The sequence below is a fragment of the Propithecus coquereli genome, unplaced genomic scaffold (assembly GCF_000956105.1).
Source record: "Propithecus coquereli isolate 6110/MARCELLA unplaced genomic scaffold, Pcoq_1.0 Scaffold229, whole genome shotgun sequence".
Lineage (NCBI taxonomy): Eukaryota > Metazoa > Chordata > Mammalia > Primates > Indriidae > Propithecus > Propithecus coquereli.
In genome coordinates, this window is record NW_012147830.1 from 158652 (window position 1) to 172624 (window position 13973).

General features: G+C 32.4%; 1 protein-coding gene across 3 annotated transcripts in view; it reads left to right on the forward strand.

Annotated features, from left to right (window-relative positions):
• KIAA1468 (KIAA1468 ortholog) overlaps positions 1-13973 on the forward strand; it is a 138532-nt gene that overhangs the window by 98912 nt on the left and 25647 nt on the right. For 2 of the 3 annotated variants that reach the window (XM_012645287.1, XM_012645286.1), the window contains exons 19-24: positions 434-482; positions 2518-2597; positions 6379-6485; positions 7487-7586; positions 12219-12301; positions 13091-13154. In XM_012645287.1, coding sequence (XP_012500741.1) covers positions 434-482; positions 2518-2597; positions 6379-6485; positions 7487-7586; positions 12219-12301; positions 13091-13154 — 483 coding nt within the window. Of the gene's footprint in view, positions 1-433; positions 483-2517; positions 2598-6378; positions 6486-7486; positions 7587-12218; positions 12302-12806; positions 12890-13090; positions 13155-13973 lie in introns of all 3 variants that reach the window. The other variant, XM_012645285.1, reaches the window with a different exon arrangement.

The following is a 13973-nucleotide window of genomic DNA, read 5'->3' on the forward strand; positions in this document are numbered from 1 at the left end:
CTCAAGCGATCCTCCTGCCTTAGCCTCCCGAGTAGCTGGGACTGCAGGCACACACCACAGCGCCAGGGTAATTTTTTCTATTTTTGGTAGAGATGGGGATCTCACTCTTGCTTAGGCTGGTCTCAAACTCCTGAGCTCAAGCCTTCCTCCCACCTCGGGCTCCCAAAGTGCTAGGATTACAGGCTTGAGCCACCATGCCCAGCCCTCAATTGATTTTTTAAAATATTTATCCTGAAAGGTGTTATCTCCAGTAACTTGTCTCTTATTTTATCCTAAGCCTCATAATTAAGAATTATTACATTTCTGACCACTTAACTCAATAGTCTATAAAGCAAAATAAATAAATAGTAGTAGTAGCAGTAGTTAACATTTTATTTAATCAATTGGTCCATTGAACCTGAGACTTTTTGAATCTTTTCTTTGGGTTGCTTAGGTAAAACCTCAGTTCCAGGAGATTTTAAGACTATCCGAAGAAAACATTGGTAAGTTTGTTCATTATTATTTTTAAAAACAATGAAATCTCTTTACTCAGGAAAAATACTATATTCAGTATATGCAAATTGTATAAACAAACTAGCAAGTACAATTGAAAAAGAAAATTTATGTTATGGAGTTCTTGGTTTTGTAACTAATATGTAATCACATCTAATATCCTTCCCATAAAGTGGTAGTGAGATTAATCCTTGTCAATTTGATTGTAAATATCTACCTTCATTGTAACCAAATTGACCTAAGGCTGAGCTTCTCAAACTGGAAACTTAAACCCTTGAAGTAGTATATTCAAGATACTGCAACTTAAAAGATAAGCTGCATTTGATTCATAATTAGTTATTTAAACTTTTAAAAATTAAACATAATGGACAATAAATATATGTGTACATATTTTTAAAATGAAACATGAGATTTTAAAGAAACTACAGGGTTGAATGAGCAATTCTAGCCCCTTTGTTGGTAGTTTTTAGTCATCTGTCTAAAGGAGTCCAGTTGTACCACTATTGGTCTAAGAATTTTTTTATGTGTAAATCTTGTGTCCCTGTTATTTTTTTAGTTTCTAGGATAAATTGTGGAAAATGTTAGAAGAAATGTATAATACCCCCCCTCCATTTTTAACTTGTTTGATTTCTGATGTATAGATAATTCTTATCTAAATTCTACCTTAGTGATTTGATTTAAATGGTCTAGAAAACTCCACTTTTGGCCATCCTCTGAGGTAGTTAGAAAATAAATAAATGGATTCTTTTAAATTTGAAAACATTAATGAGATTCTTTTTTGGACAAATTTCTTCCCATAGATTATTTTCAGTAGCCTTTTAAAGGGTTGATGTTTGGAATGCCTAAATTGTTGTTATTATCTGTTTTAGTTTATTATTAATTCTGATGATAAATTAGTGAAAAAAATTAAATTCTCTAAAAACTGACAGCTTTTGGAATTATTAGTTAGCCATGAATGTTTAGCTGTTCAAATAAGAAGTGATTATTAACTCCTGTATATGCAGTCCATGTCTATGAATTCAGTTTAAGCTTATGTTCCTAGCCTCAGATTTATTTCTCTACTACCATTGTCATGCTCAACTGACGTCAGTACTCCACCCAAGAAAAAGTTATTCTTACCAAGATAATAAACAAACCTCAAATACTAATTAATGTAAAAATGGACTTTTTTTGCTAAAATTTCTTCAGAGCAGTTAGTTAAATACATCTTTTCAATGCAATTTCTTTATGTACTACTCTTGGAAAATAATGTATAACCATATATAAAAAGAACTATAGTAACAAAAAACTATCGAGAGCATTAACAGCAAACATAAAGCACTTACCACAGTGCCTCAGGATCAATAAATAAGAGCTCTTGTTGCTAGAAATTGTAATTATCATCTCTGGAACTTTTCTTTTGAAATTGTCTACAGATGTTATTTAAGAAAGTCTCATACAGTAGTTACAGGGCACACACCTATGGTTGGATGCTTTCCTGTCTCTACTTAGGCTGATTCCTTCCTCCTCCATGAAAATAATTAAGGTTCTGTCTGTCTAAAAACCCTATTGAAGATACAGGAGGGGCTCAGGAATTAGTCTAGTACAAGAAACTAGGTAGAATCTCCTTGCTGGAAGCAGATTAAATAACATTTATCTTGATACCAGCTTTTAGCCGAGTGCCTTTACATTTGAAACACTGCAAATTGAAGGCATAAAAATTTAGGAAGACCTGCCTATGTGAGCACTTGGGAGATTCTTAAAGAAAGCTCTGATTTCTGATTATGGAAATAGGAATATAACATCTCATGTTAGTTACTAAACTTCTTATTTATCAGAAATGTCTATGCTTAATGGCTCTTCAAGAAGCATTAAGTTGTATTTTAGACCAACCAGTATGAGTTTTAATCACAATATTTTTCAAAGTAATGATAATATTTATTTGTAACCTAGTAAACAGTTGTAATTTAATTATAAATGCATTGTGACTTTTTTCTTTACGCTTAAAATATACTCACATTTTTTAAATTATTTTAATGATTTTAGATTCCTCAGCAGGAAATGGGGTCCTCACTAAAGCTACAGTCCCCATTTATGCAACAGGAGTCCTTACATGTTATATTCAGGTAAGGGAAAAATTCTTATTCTCTAGTAAAAGTGCTTTCTATTTCGAAAAATACCTATATGTATTCTGAATGTGTGTGTAAGTGAAATTGTTACCCATAAAGGAAAACAAAATTTATTTATTTTATTCAATAAATAATTTATAATGGAGACCGTATTTGAATAATAAAGGTCAGAGTTGAACAAATAAATTTAGAGATTGTGAGCTTTTTGATATTTTCTTAGAAGTGTTAGATTGCACTTAGCAAGGTTTCTTTGTGTTTCATGATGAGTTTTTCATAAATAAAAAACAAAGCACATGTGTTAGGTAAACTAAACTATAAAGTGCTATATTTTATCATCATTTTTAGCAAAGTACTTTTTAATAATACAGGTTGAGTAGCCCTTATCTAAAATGCTTGGGACCAGAAGTGTTTCAGATTTTGGAATTTTTTCAGATTTTGGAATATTTGCATATATATAATGAGATATCTTAGGGACGGAACCCAAGTTTAAACACAAAATGTATTCTTTTCATATACACCTTATATGTGTAAGCCTGAAGGCAATTTCATACAATACTTTTAATAATTCTGTGCATGAAACAAAAGTTTGTGTACATTGAACCAAAGGTGTCAGTCACTATCTCAGCCATTCATGTGGACAGTCTGTGGTTGTTTGGCATCACATCATTATCATTTCTGACTCTGAATTTATATGCTACCAATTAACAATCATTTTCTTACACTTACACATAAGTACTTAACAGTAAAAAATATGACATACCATTAATACAGTGAAAAAAAATAATGTGTTCAGGGTAACTAAGCACAGTAGCCTCACCAGAATACCTGTTAAACAACAGCCACAACGAACGACGACAGGCTTTCACTTGTGGCATCATGGTTGGCACTCAGAAAGTTTCAGATTTTGGAGTATTTTGGATTTTCAAATTAGGCATGCTCAACTTGTACTTTATTATTCTTAATTGCTACTGCATAACAAACTTCCCCAAATCATAATGGCTTATTTTAACTGTTTTATTTGCTCATGATTCTGCAATCTGGGCTTCGCTCAGCTTCCTCTTCTGCTGGTTGTGCTGGTGGTCATTCCTATTGCTGCATTAAATGGGTTGGTTAATAGGGTCTCATTTGGAATGGCCGAACTCCACTCTGCAGGTACTCTCAGGAATTCTCTCTCTTCACATGGCCTCTCGAGCAGCAGAGCCAGACATGGTGGCTAATGTGTCCCAAGAATGCAAAAGCCTAGTCTGCTAGGTAAAGGCTTAGGCCTGGAATTAGCATATTATTTCTTTTGCAGTCTTTTGGTTAAATAAGTCCCTGGGCCAGCCCAGATTCAAGAGGAGGGAACTAAGCTGGGGTGTGAACCAGTAGATGTAGTTCATTGGTGGCCACCAATGTAACAGACTACCAGACTCTACTTAACATTGTTTTAAGTAAATAATATATTGATATGTCTCAAGGCATACTAGTAATTTTTAAGTATGAGACAGTTTCACCAGTAAAGTGGAAATGCAAACTCAGGATAAAGCATTTTTACAAATTAGAATGTGAGAATGAAGAAGGAACACCTATTTTCAATGGTTTCCTGAATTTTTACCTGCTAATACCTAACTTCTTTCTTTTGCCCTTTGAATTCAAAGTACAGCAATTCATATTTATTGCACTCTTCTTTCAAAACAAATTTGAATCATCTCATAGTATTAAAATATAATTCCACAGTATCATATATTACCTTGCAGTAGAAGTTCCAATTCTGTTAAAGTAGCACAGTATTCTTTTAAATTTTACTTTTCTACACTAGTTTCTAAGACTACCTCGTAATATGGGTACTGTTCTATGTGTAAGATATTTTAAGTCATGTACATCAATAGATTGTCTCTATTGTTCTTAAATTCATGGAGATCAAGGATATTAAGCCCTAACATAGTGCCAGGCATACTAGTATGCATACCATTCTCCTCTTTTTAATTTTGGAATCTGTTCTAGCATGAGTGTTAAGTCAATATTTCTCTCTTTTTTAGCCTTCTGATGTTTTGTTAGTATTTGTATTTTGACCATAAATAGCATTTTAAAGCTATTAATAAAGTACCATAAAGTATAAATAAAGTATAATAAAATACCAAGTACAAGGCTTGGCTCATAGTAGTCCCTTTATCTGTTTAATAAAGGAATAAGGACATGTCTTTTGAGTCACTATGAAGTCTAAATATGTTATTCATATCTCTAAAGAGATTAAAAACATTTCAGCTTGTTACAAAATGTTTAGTACCTTGAGGTAGCAATCACAGATTGCCAGTGTTTCTCATTTTAGGAAGCACATACCAACAGTTAATATTTCTCTTAGGAAACAAAAAGTTTCATTAGGATAAATGACAGTGTATTTGCTTTAGTAAACAATAACTATCTTGAATCAAATATATAAGCAATATTACTTGTTTTTGAGATTTCAAAAATGAGGAATAAGATTGTATTAATAGTAAATTTTCAAAAATCAAAAGAATTCATGCTCATTTAGAAGTCTATTTTATAGCTCTTATTTCACTCTTAGTTGGTTTTTTTTTTTTTTCAGATTTCCAATTCGTTTTCCAATGTTATATCTGCTTTATGTTTGACATAGTAGGCAACAAATGGGTGAAGTCTCTTTTCCAACATTGCCCTGATGCTGGTTTAGCAGTGTCTGTGCCTTTTTACTAAGTAGACTAAGTAAACTGCCATGTCTTAAAACTGCTATATTCATCCTTTTTTCAGGTTAATCATTGCTTTTGTCAATCCTTTCTCTCTGCCTCATTCTAAACTACCCTGACTGTGTAGGATAAAAAGGCAGGTAGTAATCCAGTCTTTCTCATGGATCTACTGATACATTCAAAAGCTATTTATTATTGACCTCCTATGTTACTACTGACAGCTTGAGTTTAATTTATTATATGTTTATTTCCTGTTAGAATATCAGATTCCCTTACCTTATAGATTCAGATTAATTGAACATAGAAAGTTATTTTTTTAATTCTCCTAATTTATTTTTAACAGGTTTGTTTTTTCTAGCATACTTCTTAAGAATGCTATTTAAAAAGAAAGAAATATTTTCTGATAATGGTTCATTAAAGAAAGTTTGAAAAATACAGATTTTTTTTAATCAAGGGGTGCAACTATTTCTTTAAAGAACACAATAGTCTGCATTTCACCAAGTGTGTGGATTTTCACCACTAGGATATTGTAAAAATGATTTCTTGGAAATCACTTATCTACTATTAAGGGGATAACTGTTTTAGTAATTTGTATTTAACTATATAGAGCCAAAATTCGTAGGAAATAAAATTGGTAAAGTAAATTTTAATAAAAGATTATACCTTCTATTGTTCTAAATCAAGATCATCCAATAAAACTTTCTGCAGTGATAGAAATAATCTATATCTGAGTTGTCCGATAAGATAAGCGCTAGCTACATATGGCTATGAAGTCTTTGAATTATAGCCAGTGCAACTAAGAAACTGAATCTTCCATTTTACATAATTTTTCATTTAAATTTAAATATAAATAATCATATGTGGCTAGTGGCTACCATATTGGACAGCACAAGTCTAAATCAAAAAATCAACATTGTCTTTGTCTTCATACCATTCCAATCATAGATGATGCTTAATAAATATCTTTAATTCAAATGGCTCCCAAATTAGGATATTTTCCCCTTATTTGGTAACATTTCTAATTATAGATAGGTAGTTATGGTATTTAGTTCCACTTGATTGTTTGGAAATTCATTATCAGTATTTTTCCTTTGTAGGAAGAAGACCGAAAACTGCTAGTTGGATTCTTAGAAGATGTAATGACCCTGCTTTCATTATCTCATGCTCCTCTTGATAGCCTGAAGGCTTCTTTTGTGGAACTGGGGTAAAAAAATAACAGCTTATAGTTTTTTAAAAGGCATATATAAAGTCTCTAAACTGGATTTATAGAGTACATATTTTAAGTCTAAAAGGATTGGCATACACACCTATTCTTTTGGTTTTGAGACTTCAGTGTTTTGTTTTTTGGCTTGTTTTTTGGTTTTGCTTATTTGTACATTCTTAGCATTTTATAATTAATACATTGTAATTTTTAAAAAGGGGGGAAAGGGTGCAGACGTATGTTTTCTCTGAAGCATTTGGAGAAATAAAATCAAGTACAGATTTGAAGAAAAGTTAGTTTCCTAGAACTGAAAAAGGAACCCCAAGGGAAAGCCAGCTTGTTAAGCTCCTATTTCTTTCTATTTGATTTGCTTTGTCCTACATAAAACCACATCATCTGGCTGCTAACATAGTTTTATCTCAGTCTGTACTGCAAACAGGCTCATGCATTTATTAATAATATCATCTTAGATCTGGATAGGCTTCACAGCCAAAAATACCTTCTCATATAGATGGTTTGAGTTGGCCTTATTTGATCCTATAAAAGCCACATAACAGAAATAGGAAATGTATTGTTTCCTCAGTTTTTATAAATGTAGAAACTAAGAGCCACAGAAGTTGTAACTTACCCATCTGACTCTTAGTTCAGTGGTCTTTTTTTCCTCATAGATAAATTTTATGTTTCTTTCTTTATAATGTTAACTTGCGTGCTATGAAAAAGAGTAGACATTTCTGTCACAACTGCAAATGCTTAGTAAAGCTAAAAGTGTGACTTCTGAATATGCTAAAAGTTTGTGTTGTGTAAGATTACTTCCTTAAGTAACTTTATATATTAGGTGCCCATAGACTTTAAAAGAATCTTAGCTGTGACCTGTTTAACCATACAAAGTAATTCCATATGTTCTGTCAATATTTTTTATCATTCATATTCCTTTTAAATATAGTTTTTCAGTATACCATAAGGCACTGTGGCTCTCAGTTTTAACATTGATTTTTTTCTTCTAGTGCAAATCCAGCATACCATGAGTTACTATTAACGGTTTTGTGGTATGGTGTTGTCCATACTTCAGCACTTGTGAGGTGTACTGCTGCTAGAATGTTTGAGGTATGTAAACAAATGCTTCCGTTAGTTCCAATTATATGATTTTTTAGAAGAGGGAGAAAGGACTATTTTTGTTTTTTTAAAGGCTTTGCATACCATGTTACGTTGATATATATTTTATGGCACTGAACAGTGTCTAGTTGTGTACTGTGTGATGGGGCAGAAATTTAGCTTTGACATATTTAAGAATGTTTTCTAGCCTTACTGGTTCCTTGAATGTTATTTTATTATCAGCACTATCTCTAAATTCTCTTTTAAATCTTATTTTAATCACTATCCTACATAAATCTTTCTGACTGTACTTTTCTATTTACTAAGGTAAATGACTACTAAAATAAATTAAAACTACATGAGGTATTTTTCAAGTTATAAAATGTAGTTGGATTCATCAGTACTATCAGAAAATCACTTATTGCAATTATGGAAATATTTATTTTGTTGATTACTCCTACTTCATTGTTCCCTCACATATCATATGTAGAATAACATCCAAATACATTAAATGCCCATAGACTTACAAAAGGGAAGAGACTGTTCATATAATTGACCTAGACTTTTTTTAATTGCCACTTACCCAAGTACGAAAATTAAAATATTTATCTTTCATACCCATCATATAGCAAATTATGCCATAACCTAGTATATTTTCTATATAGAAATATTTTTAGAACTTTATTTGAGCAATAAAATTGGTTTTCTGTTGTTTGTTGATTTTGAGTCTTGCCATAGAGCTAGGCTGTCTGGGTTCAGTTTCCATCTCTGCGACCAAATGACTTTGTAAATTATTTGGGCAAGTTTGAACCTTTCTGTGCTTTAGTTTCCTCATCTACAAAGTGAATTTGATAATAAAAAGTATCCCTCTCAAAGGATTTTTTTAATATCAAATGAATTAATGCTTGTAAAGCCCATAACACAGTGTCTGGAACATAATAAATGCTTATAATAAATAGTAACTATTATTATCATTATTTTTTTTAATCCATGGTGTTATTTCACAAAATAATATAATAGTGTAGGGAACATATACTTAACTAAAATTGTCCCTAATATGAATGTGATTCTTAAAGTATATTAAAGCATTTATTTCCATAAGAATTCAAATCTTCCTGAATTTCAAAATTACTCTACAATTTAAGATAAATTGCAATTGGAATGAAAAGGCACTAATGTATTTAAAATATATGCCTTCTAAAATTTTTAAATATATAAATTAGATTTGTGGTCTCTCAAGAAAATTCCATTGTTGTCAAGAAGTTGAAAATCCTTTTCCATGTTCCCTCAGTTATTACACATACGTGATCAAAAAGCTATAATCGGCCGGGCCCGGTGGCTCACGCCTGTAATCCTAGCACTCTGGGAGGCCGAGGAGGGTGGATCGCTCAAGGTCAGGAGTTCGAGACCAGCTTGAGCAAGAGCGAGACCCCGTCTCTACTAAAAATAGAAAGAAATTATCTGGACAGCTAAAATATATATATAGAAAAAATTAGCCGGGCATGGTGGTGCATGCCTGTAGTCCCAGCTGCTCGGGAGGCTGAGGCAGGAGGATCCCTTGAGCCCAGGAGTTTGAGGTTGCTGTGAGCTAGGCTGACGCCACGGCACTCACTCTAGCCAGGGCAACAGAGTGAGACTCTGTCTCAAAAAAAAAAAAAAAAAGCTATAATCACAGGCTCTTTGTCAAGGTGAATGCCAAAGTAACAGTTTGATTTTATGTCTAGTCAAGTTCCTTCTGCTTATAAATAATTTGATTATTCAATATGCTGAAAAAGGGTCATTACAATGAAAGAAGAATCATTCTTCAGTCCCCTCCTCCCCTACAAAAGAAAAAAAAGTCATTTTAAATGAAGAGCTATTTCTTTAATACATTCTCTTCAGAGGATTTTATTCTAAGACCATAAAAGTTATTTCTTTCCCTTTGTCTCTAAAACCTACGTATGCACTGGTAAAGCATACCTTAATAAATAAAAATAATTTAAGTAAATAAAATGAGGCATCCTCCCTTTTTATTTGTTTTGTTTTTCTGCCTTATTTCTTATATGTGGCTTTTGTCTGGTTTTGGTTTCTATATTTGCTGTCAGTGCCAGTCTGGAAGCTAGACCTATATTTAAGCAGTTTTCAATGTTCTCTCGGGTTGATCATGAACTTCTGAATCTAGTTTGAGAGACTATTTCGATATTTTTCAAATTCATTTATGATGAAAATTTCGCTGAGCATGTCAGAAAAGTTATTAGTGGAAGACATTAAATTTCCTTTTTTGTCAATGATCCTTATTTTGAACAAAATTGTATTGAAAGAATAAATATTGTTCATAAGATTTCTTTTGATACCAATGCTTCGTAATTTAGAATTATGCCCCGCTTCCCCTAAAAATGAGTTAATTCAAAATAAAAACATAGAAAACAGGACACTTAAATTCTTTTTTAAAAAAGCAAAACCAGAAACTGTTCTTGCTTTTTAAAGTGAAGAATGCACATACTAGGAACCTAATTTAAGATACTTGAGAAATTGAACATTAAATTTAGCTTAGTTTTTAGATGGCAGGACAAAAAAGGGGAACCCAATCAATCATATTCTCATTGTCAAATAAGAAGCCGTATATTACATTTTGAAGTAGCAAATTAATGATATTATTTTATAAGGGGAATTTGTCCTAGTGTGACATCATAAATTTCCCAAAAGATGCAGAAGAGAACTTCATATAACTATTTTTTATATCAATCATAAGGAAATTGAGCATGTAACATTAGACCACAACTCAAAGAAGGCATGGACTGTAAGTCAGATGAGACCAAGTTCATTTTCTAGCTCCACTATTTAAGCTTTAAAATCCTGGAAAAGTTACTTAACTTCTCTAAGCCTCAGTTTCTTCATCTATAAAAGTAATGATAATCTTATATTTGTACTTATCAAATGTAAAGATCAAATGATATATTGTGTGTGTGTAATAATTGATAGCTCTTAAATTTACTTTCTGGTTGTCCAGCTTAATAAAGAAATTGAACTTAAAAACCCCAGAGCAATGAAACATTAACTTGCCCCTAGATTATCCTCTTTTTTAATGCTTTTGGCAGGTGCAAGATAGCAGACATTTCAAGATACACTTTACGGATTCAAATCTAAGCTATCTTATTTATAAAATGATACAGAGAAGAACATTTTAACAGTATTTGAACTTCCTTGTCCTATTTCTTTCTTCCTGACATCTGTAATGTTTAAGGAAATAACAAAAGTTCTTTGTTATCTTATTCCTGCCTAATTATTTGTGGGTTTTTTTATAAAAATTATTTCAGAATACTGAATTAGATTCTAAAATGAATCCATTAGTAAATGGTAATGATTTATTGCAAAATTAAGAATCTTCACATAAAGTGAGCTGTGCTCTCTCTGATGTGTTGTATAGGAGGAATGCCTTAACATAAGCCCACAATGGTAAATTTTTGTTAATAAAACATCCATGGCATCTTTGATTTCTGTGAGGACTAGTTCTAATTACTAGGTGAACAGATTGGTAAGCATTTAGGATGAATATGTGCTTACATTCTGAAATCGAGAAGGGGATTGCACTTCTCTATTGAACTCATAAAATTCAGTAATACATATAAAACAAAATGCATACCATTCAATATTACCCTCCTGTTTTGCAATTAGCATTGGCCACTAAATGAATTGTTTTTATGATTAGATTATAGAGATCTAATTCTACTCATCATTTTTATTCTAAAGTTTATTTGAGCTTATTGAAAAATGTAAAACAAAGAGCTATTTTTATGTTAACCACCAAAAAGTTTTTTTAATTAAATAATTTCTTTTTCCAAATATATCACAAATCATATATTCTTGGAGTAGTCAGAATAGACTCTCATTCTTGAATGTCTACTCTTTTTCAGGCACAGTATTTAGGCATATTGTGTGCAAATCAATAGCGCAATAGTTCTTTGAGGTAGATAATAGTGTCACCATTTTCAGATGAGAAAACTGAGTTAAGAGATTATATATCTAAGACCACATGGATAATAAGTGGAGAACTGGAATCTGAACCCAGATCTGATTCCCAAGTGTAACACTTTCCAGTAGGCTACATTAGATCTCTGTACTTCAAAAAGAAAGCTATATGATTTAGAAAGTTGGGAATTTTCCTGTGTGGTTTTTAAATTTACTTGCTATAGAATAATAAGTGGTTTAGCAGTGGCTGCTAGCCATTTGAGTTTGGTTTAAAAACAGCCCAGTTTGTACCTCCTTGGTCATAATAAAACTACACCACATTTAAGTATTTCAACCATAGAACCCAACATGTGTCTTCTTTTTAGCTTCTTTTTTTTAAAAGTAAAGTTTTCTTTTAAGTTGCATTTTAATTGACATTAAATTGCATAGACTATTTGACCAAAATTGCAAACTGCCATTGAATTGGTAACAAAATCTGTTTTTGTGGACTGCTAGGCTATTTAAGCTTTATTTTCCTCCTAAACATTCTCTGCCTTTGTAAAGCACTCTAGTAGCAGTATTTGCTTAGCTTCTAATTTTGGTTTTGCTTTTGTGTTTTCTCTCTTTCTCTTGGTTATTCCTTTCTTCTTCCCATGGCACACTATGTTTGCTCTTTCCGTGCATCAACTGTGAATACCCCCTACGCTGACCAATCAGCTGTTGGTGAAGGGGGTGAATGAAACTCTGGTAGCTCAGAGGGTTGTTCCTGCTCTCATTACTCTCTCCAGTGACCCTGAAATGTAAGTGTTGTCCCTGCCTTTTACATTCAGCATCCCTTTCAAAATGAGCCTGTCAAGAAATAGCCATCAGCCTTTAAATTTATTGAAGACTCTCTTTAAAACAATAAAATTGGGTTATGCTTATTTGATTTTAAACTTTATCATATTACTGTTCATATATCATGTTTTTTAAAATCAACCCTCACTGTAAGCCTAATTTGGAGGCCATGTATTAAATAAATATTACTATTAATAGTATCACTGCTCAATAAACATTTCCAAAACCTAAAACAGGCTGAAGGACTATTTCTTTCAAGCCAAGAAAGGATGCTCTGCTAATCTCACTAACAGGTTGTTACCAGTAAGCGTAATAGCATGAACCAAAGGCTTAACATTTTAATGTCTCGTGTGGATGACTAAACCAAGAAAGGCCAATGAGTCTGCCTGCCCATCCTCAGTCACAGCTAACCCAGTTCTCATTCCAGTTTACCAAACCATTTTTTATTGCATGTTGACTGGTTTACAGCTGACTCTTCGAGGCATGAGTGAAGCGTTAGTTGACAAGCGGGTTGCTCCGGCCCTTGTTACCTTGTCCAGTGATCCTGAATTGTGAGTTTCACAGACTGCGACCTTAAGTTATCCTGTCTGTCTTTTTGAGCATTCTTCTTGGTCTGCTTTTTTTTTTTATTTACTTTGTCATTGCTAGAGACTAATACAGTATATTTACCTTGTACTTACTTTGATACACATTTTAAGAATACTCATTTTTAATCTCAAAGTTTCAGTTTCTTTCTTTTTTAATTCTAACAGCTCTGTCAGGATTGCCACAATTCCAGCCTTTGGCACTATCATGGAAACAGTAATTCAAAGAGAGGTAGGAAATAATTGAAATTTATTTATATCTGTGTACTGCTGAGGTGATGATGATGCATTACCATACATGTACCTGGTAGCAGGGGGCAGGAAGCATCATACCTTTCATTTGTTTTGTAGTTAATTATGGGCCAGAGAAAGATCTCACTATTTGAAAACATGATAGCCTAACCAACATATATTTCCATATCCTAAAGAAACTCATTTTTTTTCTCAGTTAGAAAATTAAGTGTAAGCCAGTGCTTAGATGTTCTATTTTAAGCCTAAGGTACATATTGCAGTTTTGAATAATCCTTCAAACAGGTCTAGTTTCAAGGTCTTCTATTATTCAGTAGACTTATGGCCAATCTACATAAATTCTTAATTGCCAACGTGACAGATTTGAAGAATGTTTTGCCAGATAACATTAGGAACACAAATCCATCTTAGTTTTACAAATGAAGGTGAGAAAGCACCTGTATTGTGATAACTGTGTCATTGATACCAAGCCATAAAGGCATTTAGTGGACTGGTATCATCTTGTTACAGAGTATATTACTGTGCAAACCCTCTGTCTTGCCTGCTTCAGGAGATAACCAAGGTCATTCTCCCTGAAGCTATATTTTAATTTTGGAACTGATTTCATTTCAAATTTTTTAGGTTCTATCTGCAACATTAACTGTGAGACACATCTCAAAATTAGTATCAGAATTGTATTCTTTGTTATTATATAGGATATGTCCATATACAAATAAAAAACCCTGTAGATTAGAAAATAAATTATTCATGGACATATTACCTAGTCACCTAAATGGAAAACCTATTTTACCAAAAAAAGAAA